Source organism: Entelurus aequoreus, linkage group LG17 (genome assembly GCF_033978785.1).
Source record: "Entelurus aequoreus isolate RoL-2023_Sb linkage group LG17, RoL_Eaeq_v1.1, whole genome shotgun sequence".
Classification (NCBI taxonomy): domain Eukaryota; kingdom Metazoa; phylum Chordata; class Actinopteri; order Syngnathiformes; family Syngnathidae; genus Entelurus; species Entelurus aequoreus.
In genome coordinates, this window is record NC_084747.1 from 16,734,843 (window position 1) to 16,752,799 (window position 17,957).

General features: G+C 39.3%; 1 protein-coding gene across 1 annotated transcript; it reads left to right on the plus strand.

Annotated features, from left to right (window-relative positions):
• Positions 1-109: 109 nt before the first annotated feature.
• On the plus strand, positions 110-12,715 carry coq2 (coenzyme Q2 4-hydroxybenzoate polyprenyltransferase). Its single transcript, XM_062024081.1, has 8 exons — positions 110-250; positions 1,928-2,258; positions 2,323-2,489; positions 2,573-2,694; positions 7,525-7,610; positions 7,690-7,823; positions 12,244-12,432; positions 12,498-12,715. Exons 2-8 carry the CDS (start codon positions 1,979-1,981, stop codon positions 12,633-12,635), a joined length of 1,116 nt encoding a protein of 371 aa, XP_061880065.1. The 5' UTR covers positions 110-250; positions 1,928-1,978; the 3' UTR covers positions 12,636-12,715.
• The last annotated feature ends 5,242 nt before the right edge of the window (positions 12,716-17,957 follow it).

Below are 17,957 nucleotides of genomic sequence, written 5' to 3' on the forward strand. Positions count from 1 at the left end.
AATGGTTATACCTTCAAAAACATAACCTTTAATATGCTAGAAAGAAATTTAGACATTTGAATAAAACATTTAATCACGCTATTTTTTTTACATATATTTTTTAAAAATATTTTCTTATATCCAAACAGATTTTCACAATGGCATCGCAGACGACCCATCATTGGTTCCTAGTGCGACCGTTGTTTCCTCCGGAACCAGGTGGCGACGCACGGCCTTAACCAGGAAGCGGGCAATAACACACACAGCAATGGTAACTTACGACCTCTCTTTATTCACTCACTGCTTACTTACTTATTTTTTTGACTGCTTTTTACTTGTTATTTTGCCTTCTTGAATTCATTGTGACTTTGTATCATCGTCACGTCAAAGATGGGCCGACACAAGTACTGTACTTTGTGTCTTATTATACCAGAGATGGGATTTACGGCTCTTTTAGGGAGCCGGATCTTCCAAAGAGCCGTTCAAAAGACTGGCTCGTTATATAAGTTATTTTTTAACTGTTTTTAATTAAGGAAACAATCATAAGAATCAGTTATACGATGTCAATCAGAGTAATTTAGTTTACACAAACATTACTCTATTTGTTGGGGTTTATTCTGAAATATTGGCTATAATTGTATTTTTTGTTGTGTTTTCATTGTAAAAAATGCTATATATTTTCCTGCTTTGGCAGTGGCATCCACTTGTTTGAATTTTTCCTTACCTAAAAAATGTGTAGCATTTCAACAATACAGAAACAATAAGTAACATGCCTTAATGGGTATAAAAAGTAAAAATACAACTACAATAAAAACCTAGGACATAATAAAAATGTGAGTACAAAATTGTACTACCATACCTGGTATGTGTACACTAAAACTTTGACCGTTCAGAATAATGAACCGGAAAAGTGAATCCAAATTAAAAAAAATACATCCATCCATCCATTTTATATATATATATATATATATATATATATATATATATATATATATATATATATATATATATATATATATATATATATATATATATATATATATCAAATGGATGCGGTATAGCTCAGTTGGTAGAGTGGCCGTGCCAGCAACTTGAGGGTTCCAGGTTCGATCCCTGCTTCCGCTATCCTAGTGACTGCCGTTGTGTCCTTGGGCAAGACACTTTACCCACCTGCTCCCAGTGCCAACCACACTGGTTTAAATGTAACTTAGATATTGGGTTTCACTATGTGAAGTGAAGTGAATTATGTTTATATAGCGCTTTTCTGTAGTAACTCAAAGCGCTTTACATAGTGAAACCCAATATCTAAGTTACATTTAAACCAGTGTGGGTGGCACTGGGAGCAGGTGGGTAAAGTGTCTTGCCCAAGGACACAACAGCAGTGACTAGGATGGCGGAAGCGGGAATCGAACCTACAACCCTCAAGTTGCTGGCACGGCCACTCTACCAACCGAGCTATGTAAATATAAATAAATATATCTATAAATACAATTCACTTATTTTTCACTCACTGAATTTTTTTTTGTTAAAATAATAAAAACGTTTTTTTACATTTTTATTTGTCAAAATATATTTTTTTATTTCAAAACATTTCATTTTCTAGTCCAGTTGCCAGTTGGGCGGCACGCACGTCCAGAGTGGGCAATTGCTGACGTTTACATTTTGCATGTCCGAGAAAAACGTCTCACAAGTGGGATTTGTTTCCCATCGTTCACTTAAAAGAGCCGTTCAAAAAACTTGATTCGTTCGCGAACGTCGCATTTCTATATTATACTAGCGTGCCAGTCTGTACTAACGTAGTGTCGTATTACACTGTATTGTTAAAGCTACACACGTTTTTTTAAAAGTGCGTGTAACAAAGAAATCGCCTGCTCTTGCACATCCTCCATAAACAGTCATTGTGTGTGTTTGTGTGCGTGTGTGTGTGTGTGTGTGTGTGTTTTTCAAGGCTGACATTGTCTGGCGTGGCCATGCCGGAGAATGACCCCTGAGCGACACCATGCTACCAACCAAACTGACCTGCCAGGCCACCCTGAACGCCCTCAGACGGTACCGGCATCCCGCCTGCCTCTCCAGCGCCGTCTCCCGCAAGGAAGAATGGCTGCCCAGAGGGTGTCTCACCTCGAGAGTTGACCCTGGCCTGAGATCCATTTGCCCATTTGGTGTAGCGCAGCGTCATGGCAGGAGATCATTCAGCGTGTCGGCTGCTGCCATTGTGAACGCAGCCCCGGCGCCTCTCCGGCCGTACCTCCGCTTGATGAGGCTGGACAAACCGATAGGTGTGTGTTGTCGCATAGGATCCAAAATATTAGAAACAGCGAGAAATATTTGTGCGTGTTGTAGGAACGTGGCTGTTGTACCTTCCGTGCACATGGAGCATCGCCCTGGCTGCCGAGCCGGGACACCTCCCGGACTTGGGAATGCTGGCCCTCTTTGGGACGGGGGCCTTGCTAATGCGAGGAGCGGGCTGCACAATCAACGACATGTGGGACAAAGACTTTGACCAGAAGGTACTTATCTAAATCAAACGTCAGCGGTTAGATAGTGTTCTTAGCTGTATTGTTTCTTGAAGATGATGATGTTTGTGGCGCAGGTCGCCCGCACGGCCACTCGCCCCATCGCGGCGGGGGAGGTTACTCATCTGCAGGCTCTGGCGTTCCTGGGAGGGCAGCTGTCTCTCGCTCTTGGCGTTCTCCTGTGCCTCAACTATTACAGGTGCCTGCAATACAATCTGGAGCAAACACAAAGTGAAAGTGAAAATACTGAGCGACTTTCAATGATGTTCCAATAATAATATGAGCACCAAACATGAGACAAATCCATCATCTCCCTCAATTGTGTGCTCCACTTTGGAGAAAAGAGGACTTTAAATGCTTACTTTTAAAAAGTGTCTTTTTTCATGGACATGATACCACCTTTGAGCCCACCACTTCACCTTTTGTAATATAAAAAAAAAAAAAACCTAGAAAAAAATTATCTGACTTCGCTACACAACAACAACAAAAAGAAGGTCTTAAGGCTCTTTTACGAAAGTTGGTCAGGGTATTTAATCACTCAAAATTAGAGATGTCCGATAATATCGGACTGCCGATATTATCGGCCGATAAATGCTTTAAAACAGGGGTCACCAACGCGGTGCCCGCGGGCACCAGGTAGCCCGTAAGGACCAGATGAGTAGCCCGCTGGCCTGTTTTAAAAATAGCTCAAATAGCAGCACTTACCAGTGAGCTGCCTCTATTTTTTACATTTTATTTATTTACTAGCAAGCTGGTCTCGCTTTACCCGACGTTTTTAATTCTAAGAGAGACAAAACTCAAATATAATTTGAAAATCCAAGAAAATATTTTAAAGACTTGGTCTTCACTTGTTTAAATAAATTCATTATTTTTTTTACTTTGCTTCTTATAACTTTCAGAAAGACAATTTTAGAGAAAAAATACAACCTTAAAAATGATTTTAGGATTTTTAAACACATATACCTTTTTACCTTTTAAATTCCTTCCTGACAATTTAAATCAATGTTCAAGTAATTTATTTTTTTTTGTAAAGAATAATAAACACATTTTAATTTAATTCTTCATTTTAGCTTCTGTTTTTTCGACGAAGAATATTTGTGAAATATTTCTTTAAACTTATTATGATTAAAATTCAAAAAAAATATTCTGGCAAATCTAGAAAATCTGTAGAATCAAATTTAAATCTTATTTCAAAGTCTTTTGAATTTCTTTTTAAAAATTTGTTCTGGAAAATCTAGAAGAAATAATGATTTGTCTTTGTTAGAAATATAGCTTGGTCCAATTTGTTATATATTCTAACAAAGTGTAGATTGAATTTTAACCTATTTAAAACATGTCATCAAAATTCTAAAAGTAATCTTAATCAGGAAAAATTACTAATGATGTTCCATACATTATTTTTTTATTTTTTCAAAAAGATTCGAATCAGCTAGTTTTTCTCTTCTTTTTTTTGGTTAAATTTTGAATTTTAAAGAGTCGAAATTGAAGATAAAATATGTTTCAAAATTGAATTGTCAATTTTTTCGTGTTTTCTCCTCTTTTAAACCGTTCAATTAAGTGTAAATATCATTAATTATTAATAATAACATGGAGTTAAAGGTAAATTGAGCAAATTGGCTAATTCTGGCAATTTATTTAAGTGTGTATCAAACTGGTAGCCCTTCGCATTAATCAGTACCCAAGAAGTAGCTCTTGCTTTCAAAAAGGTTGGTGACCCCTGCTTTAAAATGTGATATCGGAAATTATCGGTATCTGTTTCAAAAAGTAAAATGTATGACTTTTTAAAACGCCGCTGTACAGAGTGGTACACGGACGTAGGGAGAAGTACAGAGCAGGTGCGTTTCCCAGTCTTACCAACCCTCCTGATTTTCCCGGGAGACTCCCGAATTTCAGTGTCCCTCCCGATAATCTCCCGGGGCAACCATTTTCCCGAATTTCTCCCGATTTCCACCTAGACAACAATATTCGGGGCGTGCCTTAAAGGCAGTGCCTTTGCGTGCCGGCCCAATCACATAATATCTACGGCTTTTCACACACACAAGTGAATGCAAGGCATACTTGGTCAACAGCCATACAGGCCACACTGAGGGTGGCCGTATAAACAACTTTAACACTGTTACAAATATGCGCCACACTGTGAACCCACACCAAACAAGAATGACAAACACATTTCGGGAGAACATCCGCACTGTAACACAACATAAATACCCAGAAGCCCTTGCAGCACTAACTCTTCCGGGACGCTACAATATACACACCCCCCCCCCCCCGGCCCCCAAACCACGCCTACCTCAACCATGCTCTCTCAGGGAGAGCATGTCCCAAATTCCAAGCTGCTGTTTTGAGGCATGTTAAAAAAAATACTGCACTTTGTGACTTCAATAATAAATATGGCAGTGCCATGTTGGCATTTTTTTTTTTATAACTTGAGTTGATTTATTTTGGAAAACCTTGTTACATTGTTTAATGCATCCAGCGGGGCATCACAACAAAATTAGGCACAATAATGTGTTAATTCCACGATTGTATATATCGGTATCGGTTGATATCGGAATCGGTAATTAATAGTTGGACAATATCGGAATATCGGCAAAAAAGCCATTACCGGACATCTCTAATCAAAATGTTTCAAAATTTCAAAAAAAGAAAAAAAAAAAAGTGTAATAAGAGATAATAAAATGTACAGGAAATCTCATATAAACATATATAACGGAAAGTGGCAAGAAACGCGTCAATAATGAATAAAGCAAAAATACATTTTGGACCAAAAATCACTCCATAAACAACAATAAATGTGTGCTTTATTCACTGACCGTGTTACAAAAATAGATCAGTTAGAATAATACATAATGTTGTATATAGAGAACATTCTTGTCTTGGATGGCTGAAGGTTATTCATAGATTATCCAGCAGTCTATTGTTATTTATTGGAAACATTATTCATAACAAGTACCCTACAGCTCTTTCTAAGCAGATGGGTTACAATGCTGATGTTCACCACTACAGTACCAGAGCTTCAACTCAAGGTCTACTTGCATTACCACCACCAAGAACCGGTTCAATGAAAAGCACTGCTGTATACAGAGACATTTCATTATGGAATACTCTTCATTTAAATATTAGGACTATTCCCAGTAAAAAAAAAACATGTAAAAACACTTTTTAGACTTAAGAGTTAATCTTTCAAGTTGTCAGTATTGAGATCTTTATTTTTCCTCTTTCACTTTTTCTTTTCTTTTATTGTAACTGGATTTGCGTATGTTCCGTAACTGTATCTGTTATTTTAATTCATTATTTTGAGAAATGTATTTTTATTTTCCTTTCTTTTATTTGTAATTGGATTTGTGATCTGTGTATTATTATTTTACTTTGAACTTTTGAAAAGGACCCTAGGAAGACTAGCCTGGCGTTTGTGCGTCGGCTAATGGGGATCCTCAATAAACAATAATTTATTTACTGAATCCAAAATACTGAAACTCTGTGATTTGGTGCATTTTCAAACAGCTACAATTATGCACAAAGCAAACTATAACCGGCTACCCAAGAATATACAACAATTCTTGTCAAATAAGAAAATACAAATATAACCTTTGAAGGACATCAAATTTCAAACGTTTGTATGCACACACATCACTTAAAGGCCTACTGAAAGCCACTACTACCGACCACGCAGTCTGATAGTTTATATATCAATGATGAAATCTTAATATTGCAACACATGCCAATACGGCCGGGTTAGATTAGTAAAGTGCAATTTTAAATTTCCCGCAAAATATTCTGCTGAAAACGTCTCGGTATGATGACGTTTGCGCGTGACGTCACGGATTGGCATATTGGGCCACCATTGTGGCCAGCTATTAAGTCGTCTGTTTTCATCGCAAAATTCCACAGTATTCTGGACATCTGTGTTGGTGAATCTTTTAAAATTTGTTTAATGAACAATGGAGACAGCAAAGAAGAAAGCTGTAGGTGGGAAGGGGTGTATTAGCGGCCGGCTGCAGCAACACAACCAGGAGGACTTTGAGTTGGATACGCGGTACCGTGAGTACGCAGCTGTGGCTTCCAAACATTTGATCGCTTGCCCGTACGTGCGTGCCGCTATGTGCATGTCACGTACGTAACTTTGGGGAAATATATGTGCTGTATGAACTTTTGCGGAGGTGAACGGTACTTTGGGCTGTGGGATTAAGTGTGTTTTGCGGGTGTTTTGAGTTGTATTGGTGGGTTATATGGACGGGAGGGGGGAGGTGTTTGTTATGCGGATTAATTTGTGGCATATTAAATATAAGCCTGGTTGTGTTGTGGCTAATAGAGTATATATATGTCTTGTGTTTATTTACTGTTTTAGTCATTCCCAGCTGAATATCAAGTCCCACCCGCCTCTCACAGCATCTTCCCTATCTGAATCGCTTCCACTGCCCTCTACTCCTTCACTCTCACTTTCCTCATCCACAAATCTTTCATCCTCGCTCAAATTGATGGGGTAATCGTCGCTTTCTCGGTCCGAATCGCTCTCGCTGCTGGTGGCCATGATTGTAAACAATGTGCAGATGGGAGGAGCTCCACAACCTGTGACGTCACGCTACTTCCGGTACAGGCAAGGCTTTTTTTATCAGCGACCAAAAGTTGCGAACTTTATCGTCGATGTTCTCTACTTAATCCTTTCAGCAAAAATATGGCAATATCGCGAAATGATCAAGTATGACACATAGAATGGATCTGCTATCCCCGTTTAAATAAGAACATTTCATTTCAGTAGGCCTTTAAAACCTTTAGTATATTCGTATGTAGAATCAAATTAAAAGAAGTCAATGTACTGACGTGATCCAGTTTTAAGAGGTTGTTCAAGAGTGGATGGTGGAGATACACAAAGGTTACAGCTCATTAGCATTAAAGGTACAGACACCCAAAAATGATGTGTCTCAATTCCTTCATCAAGGCTACTTTATCGTGGCACATCTGGCACTTATTTAAATGTTGAAAAGTATTCTCGCTTGTTCATTAATCTCCTTCAATCCAATTTCCACAGCATTGCTCTGGGTGCCGCCTCTTTGTCCCTGGTGGTCACTTACCCACTGATGAAGAGGATCACTTACTGGCCACAACTCGTGCTCGGTGCGGTGAAGAACAGGTCGCCATTTATGTCTCATTAGGCGAGGTTATGATGTCATTATTATGTTCTGGTGCCACGCAGGTCTCACCTTCAACTGGGGGGCGTTGCTCGGCTGGTCCGCTATCAAGGGCTCCTGTGATTGGTCCGTGTGTCTCCCGCTGTACTTCTCCGGAGTGATGTGGACGCTGATCTACGACACCATTTACGCACATCAGGTGAAGTTCGCCGCAGTGGAGCAACACGCCGAATTTGGTACTTTTCTAGGCACCGGCGTATTTCGACATGACGTCACGTCCAGCTGGAGATTAAACACTGACTCACGTTAGCAATCACTTGAGGCAAACCCGGGCAAAAGTAATTATGCAATTTTCAACAGCAACAAAGCAAGTACCATATTTTTCCGGACTATAAGGCGCACTTAAAATCCTTTCATTTTCTCAAAACTCGACAGTGCGCCTTATAACCCGGTGCGCCTAATGTACGGAATAATTTTGGTTGTGCTTACCGACCTCGAAGCTATTTTATGTGGTACATGGTGAAATGATAAGTGTGACCAGTAGATGGCAGTCACACATAAGAGATATGTGTAGACTGCAATATGATGGCAGTCACACACAAGAGATACCTGCAGACTGCAATATGACTCAGGTAAACAACACCAAAATGTTATATGTTCAGTGTTTCCCACACATTCATTTATTTGTGGCGGCCCGCCACGAAAGAATTACGTCCGCCACAAATAAAAAAAATAAAATAACAAAAAATTTTTTTTTTTTTTTGTCCTGTCCAGCTTCTCAGGCAAATCATATAGTTGATGTAGATGCCCATATAGGCTGTTCAGATTTACTTTACAAAAGAGAAGTGTAGGATACTTCTCTTGTTGCCTTATTTGTATTTGACCAGGTGGCGACTTGTCCAGGGTGTACCCCGCCTTCCGCCCGATTGTAGCTGAGATAGGCTCCAGGGCCCCCCGCGACCCCGAAGGGAATAAGCGGTAGAAAATGGATGGATGGATGTTTTCTGTTTATTTGTTACTGACTGTGGCAGGACACCTCTGCCTTTGTTTCACTTTATGTTGCTGGTAAATAATATGGCTGTAGTAGTAGGCTAAAGTTAAATTATTTAGTATGCACTAATTAAAGGGGCAGAGCTTTAAGAGACATTTTAGTTTTTATATTTTATAAGATATATTTTTTGTAAGAACCACAATTAATAAATATATTTCAGTGAATAACTTATTGTTCAAATCTGTATATAAATATGTACATAAAGTGTTGTAATTATATTTTAAGATGGATGGATGGATGGACGTTTAAAACAAAACTGTTATTATGAATTAGTAAGAATACATTTTTTGAGCCTTTTTAGAGAAAATCATATCATTGTAGTAAATTATGCATATTACTCGATGATGTCATGGTGACCACGCCCATAGCCACGCCCCCACCGCCACAGGTATCTTGGCAGTTTATAGGAAACACTGATGTTCCATTGAAAATAGAAATGTCCGATATTATCGGCCGATAAATGGTTTAAAATGTAATATCGGAAATTATCGGTATTGGTTCGGAAATTATCGGTATCGGTTTGAAAAAGTAAAATGTATGACTTTTTAAAACGCCGCTGTGTACACGGACATAGGGAGAAGTACAGAGCGCCAATAAACCTTAAAGGCACTGCCTTTGCGCGCCGGTCCAGTCACATAATATCTACGGCTTTTCACACACACAAGTGAATGCAAGGCATACTTGGTCAACAGCCATACAGGTCACACTGAGGGTGGCCGTAGTTTATTTATTTTGGAAAACCTTGTTACATTGTTTAATGCATCCAGCGGGGCAAATAGGAAAATATGTTAATAATATAGAGGCGTCGCAACTTTTTCCAACAAGGGCCACACAATAAAAAGTCATTGATATATTTTGATTTTGTAAAAAAAAAATGCTAAACATACATACATTTAAGGACAAAGCTTAGAGTCAGCTGTGTGTTATAGGTCAGTGGTCCCCAAACATAAACACAACAGAACAAATACCCAGAACCCCTTGCAGCACTAACTCTTCCGGGACGCTACAATATACACTACCGTTCAAAAGTTTGGGGTCACCCAAACAATTTTGTGGAATAGCCTTCATTTCTAAGAACAAGAATAGACTGTCGAGTTTCAGATGAAAGTTCTCTTTTTCTGGCCATTTTGAGCGTTTAATTGACCCCACAAATGTGATGCTCCAGAAACTCAATCTGCTCAAAGGAAGGTCAGTTTTGTAGCTTCTGTAACGAGCTAAACTGTTTTCAGATGTGTGAACATGATTGCACAAGGGTTTTCTAATCATCAATTAGCCTTCTGAGCCAATGAGCAAACACATTGTACCATTAGAACACTGGAGTGTTGGTTGCTGGAAATGGGCCTCTATATACCTATGTAGATATTGCACCAAAAACCAGACATTTGCAGCTAGAATAGTCATTTACCACATTAGCAATGTATAGAGTGCATTTCTTTAAAGTTAAGTCTAGTTTAAAGTTATCTTCATTGAAAAATAAGGACATTTTAATGCGACCCCAAACTTTTGAACGGTAGTGTACACCCCCCGCTACCCCCATCCCCCCACCTCAACCCCGGCCCCCCCAACCCCGCCCACCTCAACCTCCTCATGCTCTCTCAGGGAGAGCATGTCCCAAATTCCAAGCTGCTGTTTTGAGGCATGTTAAAAAAATAATGTACTTTGTGACTTCAATAATAAATATGGCAGTGCCATGTTGGCATTTTTTTCCCATAACTTGAGTTGATTTATTTTGGAAAACCTTGTTACATTGTTTAATGCATCCAGCGGGGCATCACAACAAAATTAGGCATAATTATGTGTTAATTCCACGACTGTATACATCAGTATCGGTTGATATCGGAATCGGTAATCAAGAGTTGGACAATATCGGGACATCGGCAAAAAAGCCATTATCGGACATCTCTAATTGAAAATATAGAACATTACACACGGCGCTCAAAAATATAATATATATATATAATTATACATATATATATATATATATATATATATATATATATATATATATATATATATATATATATATATATATATATATATATATATATATATATATATATATATATATATATATATATATATATATATAATAATAATAATATATATATATATATAATATAATAAATATAAGGTAAGACATATTATCTGGCATTTTGTTTCGCAATATTATGCAAAAGCAACTTTTCTTACCTTCTGGTACCTGCTGATCTGTATTTGGGATCTGCATAAGTCCTGAAAATTTGCGCGTGTCTGCCTTTGTAGTCCGATAAGCTTCTTCTTTTTCTCTATCTTCTTGTTATGGGACATTCATCCTCCGCTGTTGCCATTTCTAATATAAAGTAGTGTAGAGTTCTTACTTATATCTGTCACTAAACTCGCTATGGAAGCGCTAAAACATACCGGTGTAGTGAGTTTACATTATTCACCCAAGGAACTTTAGTTATTAGAGAGTTCCGGTCGGACGCTTTTTCACGGGACACATTTCCGGCGTTGTTACTGCACTAGTGAGCTACTGATGAGGAGATGCTGCTCCGTTATTGACGTAAAGTCTGAACGGCATTAAAACAGTTAGCGCCATCTTTTGACACTTCTTCCACTCCCGTCCTTGCACGCTACACCGCTACAACAAAGATGACGGGGAGAAGACGCAGCCGACGGTGAGCCACGTAAATAAGACCGCCCACAAAACGGCGCATCCGGAAGCGACTGTGGCTTGAAAATTATCCGTAAAACATCATTTATGCAACATTTTGACCAAAGAACCACCATTACATGTTATGTAGACCACAAGGATGTCTTTTACATTTAGAAAAAAATAAATAAACGACCCCTTTAGTGCGCCCTATAATCCGGTGCGCCTTTTGTATGAGAATAGACCTGACTAGATCCGCTCGTCGGCAGTGCGCCTTATAATCCGGTGCGCCCTATGGTCCGGAAAATACGGCATGCTTGGTAGAAAACTTTCAAACGTAAAGTAAAGTTTGATGCTAAATTACATTTGATTTGCCACAGATAAGATTTAGCCATTTTACATTGCGATTTTAACACTTCAGAGTTTGGTGGTTAAAACTACAACTGAAATGGATGTTTACAATTTAACAGCTGGTGTGCAATAAGCGCAATACTTACAGTACAAACACTTTGTTGGGCGCAACATAACGCATGCAGCTTCCCGGTTAAAGCTACGTCATGGATAGCCTGTGCGGTTGCATGCGAATGGGAGTCAAATGGTATATGAAAAGAAGATATAGCAACTAAAATGTGAACGCTACCGGGCATCACGGTGGCACAGGGGTTAGTGCATGTGCCTCACAATACGAAGGTCCTGAGTTCAATCCTGGGCTCGGGATCTTTCTGTGTGGAGTCTGCATGTTCTCCCCGTGACTGCGTGGGTTCCCTCCGGGTACTCCGGCTTCCTCCCGAATGCAGCTGAGATAGGCTCCAGCACCCCCCGCGACCCTAAAAGGGACAAGCGGTAGGAAATGGATGGATGGATGGGTGAACGCTACCCATCCCTAATCACACGTGTTGGGCAACGTGGTCAGGTATCAGTGTTTTGTTCGTGCAGGACAAGGAGGACGACGTCAAGGTGGGCGTCAAGTCGACCGCGCTGAGGTTCCAGGAGCAAACCAAACCTTGGCTAAGTGGCTTCACGGCGGCCATGATGGCGAGCCTCGTCGTGGCCGGGGTCCACGCGGAGCAGACCCTCCCTTACTACGCCGTCCTCGCCACCGTCGGCCTTCACTTATCACGCCAGGTGAGCACAGCGCCCGCCCTCAAACTCCATCTGCTTCACATTAACTTTTTTTGTTGACTGTGTAGATTTACACGCTGGACATCAACAAGCCAGAAGACTGCTGGAAGAAGTTTGTATCCAACAGAAACATTGGCCTGCTGTTACTGTTAGGCATCATTGCAGGTAACCTGTGGAAAGAAAGGACAGAGACAGTCGTATTATAAGGACATATAGAAATACATTCAACACTGGAAAAAGAGGGAGACACAAAGCGCATACAAACCATTAAAAAAAGTACTTAAAAGTTTTTTTTAGTTTTTTTTTTAACAATGCACAATACATTTTAGTAGCGTATTGAAAAAATATTATTAGGGTTGGCTGTACTCTTAACGAGATCCAATACAACTTGTCGATGTTTTAACCTCCCACCACTAGGGGGCAATATGATAATTCAATTTTACCACCTCAGAAAACACTTGGTTCTCCAAGTACCGTCATAATGACCAACATTTAAAGGCCTACTGAAATGACTTTTTTTTATTCAAACGGGAATAGCAGATCCATTCTATGTGTCATACTTGATCATTTCGCGATATTGCCATATTTTTGCTGAAAGGATTTAGTAGAGAACATCGACGATAAAGATCGCAACTTTTGGTCACTGATAAAAACAACCCTTGCCCCTACCGGAAGTAGCGTGACGTCACAAGACAAAGGATTCCTCACAATTCCGCTTTGTTTACAATGGAGCGAGAGACATTCGGACTGAGGAAGCGACGATTACCCCATTAATTTGAGCGAGGATGAAAGATTCGTGGATGAGGAACGTTAGAGTGAAGAACTAGAGGCAGTGCAGGACGTATCTTTTTTCGCTCTGACCGTAACTTAGGTACAAGCTGGCTCATTGGATTCCACACTCTCTCCTTTTTCTATTGTGGATCACGGATTTGTATTTTAAACCACCTCGGATACTATATCCTCTTGAAAATGAGAGTCGAGAACGCGAAATGGACATTCAAAGTGACTGAACATGTAAATACATGGTTAATAATTTTCAGCTTGGCGAAGCTAAAAAAAATAGAAGCTAACTTAGCTACGGGGCTAACGTAATAGCATCAGTCTCAAATGCAGATAGAAATAAAATAAATAAAAACCTGACTGGAAGGATAGACAGAAGATCAACAATACTATTAAACCAGAAGCTAACTTAGCTACGGGGTTAACGTGATAGCATCAGTCTCAAATGCAGATAGAAACTAAATTAAAAAAACCCTGACTGGAAGGATATTAAACCATGAACATGTAAATACACGGTTAATAATTTTCAGCTTGGCGAAGCTAAAAAAAATAGAAGCTAACTTAGCTACGGGGCTAACGTGATAACATCAGTCTCAAATGCAGATAGAAACTAAATTAAAAAAAACCCTGACTGGAAGGATAGACAGAAGATCAACAATACTATTAAACCATGAACATGTAAATACACGGTTAATAATTTTCAGCTTGGCAAAGTTAAAAAAATAGAAGCTAACTTAGCTACGGGGCTAACGTGATAGCATCAGTCTCAAATGCAGATAGAAACTAAATTAAAAAAAACCCTGACTGGAAGGATATTAAACCATGAACATGTAAATACACGGTTAATAATTTTCAGCTTGGCAAAGCTAAAAAAAATAGAAGCTAACTTAGCTACGGGGCTAACGTGATAGCATCAATCTCAAATGCAGATAGAAACTAAATTAAAAAAAACCCTGACTGGAAGGATAAGACAGAAGATCAACAATACTATTAAACCATGAACATGTAAATACACGGTTAATAATTTTCAGCTTGGCGAAGCTAAAAAAGTAGAAGCTAACTTAGATGCGGCGGCGGCGGGCGTTGTACGCTTTTGACGACACCCCGGCCGCCATCAGAGTCGGCAAGAAACATATATTTCCCCAAAGTTACGTACGTGACATGCACATATCGACACGCACGTACGGGCAAGCGATCAAATGTTTGGAAGCTGTACTCACCGTAGTGCGTCTGTTATCCTGCTCAAAACACAACACAACCTCCTGGTGTTGGTGTTGCTACAGCCAGCCGCTAATACACCGATCGCACCTACAACTTTCTTCTTTGCAGTCTCCATTGTCCATTAAACAAATTTCAAAAGATTCACCAACACAGATGTCCAGAATACTGTGGAATTTTGTCGAAGAAAACAGAGGTATTTGAATTGGGTCCAAACACTTCCCTTGACCTCGTGACGTCACGCGCATACGTCATCATACCGCGACGTTTTCAAGCGGAAGTTTAGCGGGAAATTTAAAATGTCACTTTATAAGTTAACCCGGCCGTATTGGCATGTGTTGCAATGTTAAGATTTCATCATTGATATATAAACTATCAGACTGCGTGGTCGCTAGTAGTGGCTTTCAGTAGGCCTTTAAATACAGTACCATAGTAGGCCTAAGTATTCATTAAAGTGTGACTTCATTCTTGTGGAATTCCTCATGATTATTATTTACCGGGAATTGGGAAGATCATGTTTTGATTGGCACTCAAGAAAAAGCAAAATGATATTATAGTATTATGTGGTCGAATGAGAGGGCTTCTGCAAAATGTACATCCCACCAAGACACACAGTACAGGTCAAAAGTTTGGACACATCCATCCATCCATCCATCCATTTTCTACCGCTTATTCCCTTCGGGGTTGCGGGGGGGGGGGGGGGGTGCTGGAGCCTATCTCAGCTACAATCGGACGGAAGGCGGTGTACACCAGAGTTTGGACACACCTTCTCCTCATTCCTGACATTGCACTTACATTTAAACAGCAACATAATTTCAAGATGTGTAGCAAAGCCTTTTTATACACTAAGCCCACCTAAGCATTAGCAACATTAGCATAGCTATGTGAGCTAAAGTGCTAACATTGCACCTGTATTTAAACAGCAACATAATTTCAAGATGCGTAGCAAAGCCTTTTTATACGCTAAGCTCGCCTAAGCGTTAGCAACATTAGCATAGCTGTGTGAGCTAAAGTGCTAGCATTGCGCTGACATTTAAACAGCAACATCATTTCAAGATGTGTAGCAAAGCCTTTTTATACACTAAGCTCGCCTAAGCGTTAGCACTTTAGCTCACATAGCTGTGCTAATGTTGCTAACATTGCACTTACATTTAATCAGCAACATAATTTCAAGATGTGTAGCAAAGCCTTTTTATACACTAAGCTCGCCTAAGCGTTAGCACTTTAGCTCACATAGCTGTGCTAATGTTGCTAACATTGCACTTACATTTAAACAGCAACATAATTTCAAGATGTGTAGCAAAGCCTTTTTATTCACTAAGCTTGCCTAAGCAGTAGCAACATTAGCATAGCTGTGTGAGCTAAAGTGCTAACATTCCACTTACATTTTTAAACAGAAACATAATTTCAAGATGTGTAGCAAAGCCTTTTTATACACTAAGCTCGCCTAAGCGTTAGCACTTTAGCTCACATAGCTATGCTAATGTTGCTAACATTGCACTTACATTCAAACAGCAACATCATTTTAAGATGTGTAGCAAAGCCTTTTTATACACTAAACTCGCCTAAGCTTTAAACAGCAACATCATTTCAAGATGTGTAGCAAGGCCTTTTTATACACTAAGCTCGCCTAAGCGTTGGCACTTGAGTTCACATAGCTATGCTATTGTTGCTAAAATTGCACTTACATTTATACAGTAACATAATTTCAAGGTGTGTAGCAAAGCCTTTGTATACACTAAGCCCGCCTAAGCATCAGCAACATTAGCATAGCTAAGTGAGCTAAAGTGCTAACATTCCACCTGTATTTAAACAGCAACATAATTTCAAGATGTGTAGCGAAGCCTTTTTATACACTAAGCCCGCCTAAGCAGTAGCAACATTAGCATAGCTATGTGAGCTAAAGTGCTAACATTGCACTTACATTTAAACAGCAACATAATTTCAAGATGTGTAGCGAAGCCTTTTTATACACTAAGCCTGCCTAAGCAGTAGCAACATTAGCATAGCTATGTGAGCTAAAGTGCTAACATTGCACTTACATTTAAACAGCAACATAATTTCAAGATGTGTAGCGAAGCCTTTTTATACACTAAGCCCGCCTAAGCAGTAGCAACATTAGCATAGCTATGTGAGCTAAAGTGCTAACATTGCACTTACATTTAAACAGCAACATAATTTCAAGATGTGTAGCGAAGCCTTTTTATACACTAAGCCTGCCTAAGTAGTAGCAACATTAGCATAGCTATGAGAGCTAAAGTGCTAACATTGCACTTACATTTAAACAGCAACATAATTTCAAGATGTGTAGCAAAGCCTTTTTATACACTAAGCTCGCCTAAGTGTTAGCAACATTAGCATAGCTATTTGAGCTAAAGTGCTAGCATTGTGCTGACATTTAAACAGCAACATAATTTCAAGATGTGTAGCAAAGCCTTTTTATACGCTAAGCTCGCCTAAGCGTTGGCGACATTAGCATAGCTATGTGAGCTAAAGTGCTAATGTTGCGCTTATAAACAACAACATAATTTCAAGATGTGTAGCAAAGCCTTTTTATATGCTAAGCTCGCCTAAGCGTTAGCAACATTAGCATAGCTTTGTGAGCTAAAGTGCTAAGGTTGCGCTTACATTCAAACAACAACATAATTTCAAGATGTGTAGCAAAACCTTTTTATACGCTAAGCTCGCCTAAGCGTTGGCGACATTAGCATAGCTGTGTGAGCTAAAGTGCTAACATTGCACTTACATTTTTAAACAGAAACATAATTTTAAGATGTGTAGCAAAGCCTTTTTATACGCTAAGCTCGCCTAAGCGTTGGCGACATTAGCATAGCTATGTAACTAAAGTGCTAAGGTTGCGCTTACATTCAAACAACAACATAATTTCAAGATGTGTAGCAAAGCCTTTTTATATGCTAAGCTCGCCTAAGCGTTGGCGACATTAGCATAGCTATGTGAGCTAAAGTGCTAACGTTGCACTTACATTTAAACAGCAACATCATTTCAAGATGTGTAGCAAAGCCTTTTTATTCACTAAGCTCACCTAAGCAGTAGCAACATTAGCATAGCTGTGTGAGCTAAAGTGCTAACATTGCACTTACATTTTTAAACAGAAACATAATTTCAAGATGTGTAGCAAAGCCTTTTTATACGCTAAGCTCGCCTAAGCGTTGGCGACATTAGCATAGCTATGTGAGCTAAAGTGCTAACATTGCACTTACATTTTTAAACAGAAACATAATTTCAAGATGTGTAGCAAAGCCTTTTTATTCACTAAGCTCACCTAAGCGTTAGCAACATTAGCATAGCTGTGTGAGCTAAAGTGCTAACATTGCACTCACATTTAAACAGCAACATCATTTCAAGATGTGTAGCAAAGCCTTTTTATACGCTAAGCTCGCCTAAGCGTTGGCGACATTAGCATAGCTATGTGAGCTAAAGTGCTAAGGTTGCGCTTACATTCAAACAACAACATCATTTCAAGATGTGTAGCAAAGCCTTTTTATATGCTAAGCTCGCCTAAGCGTTAG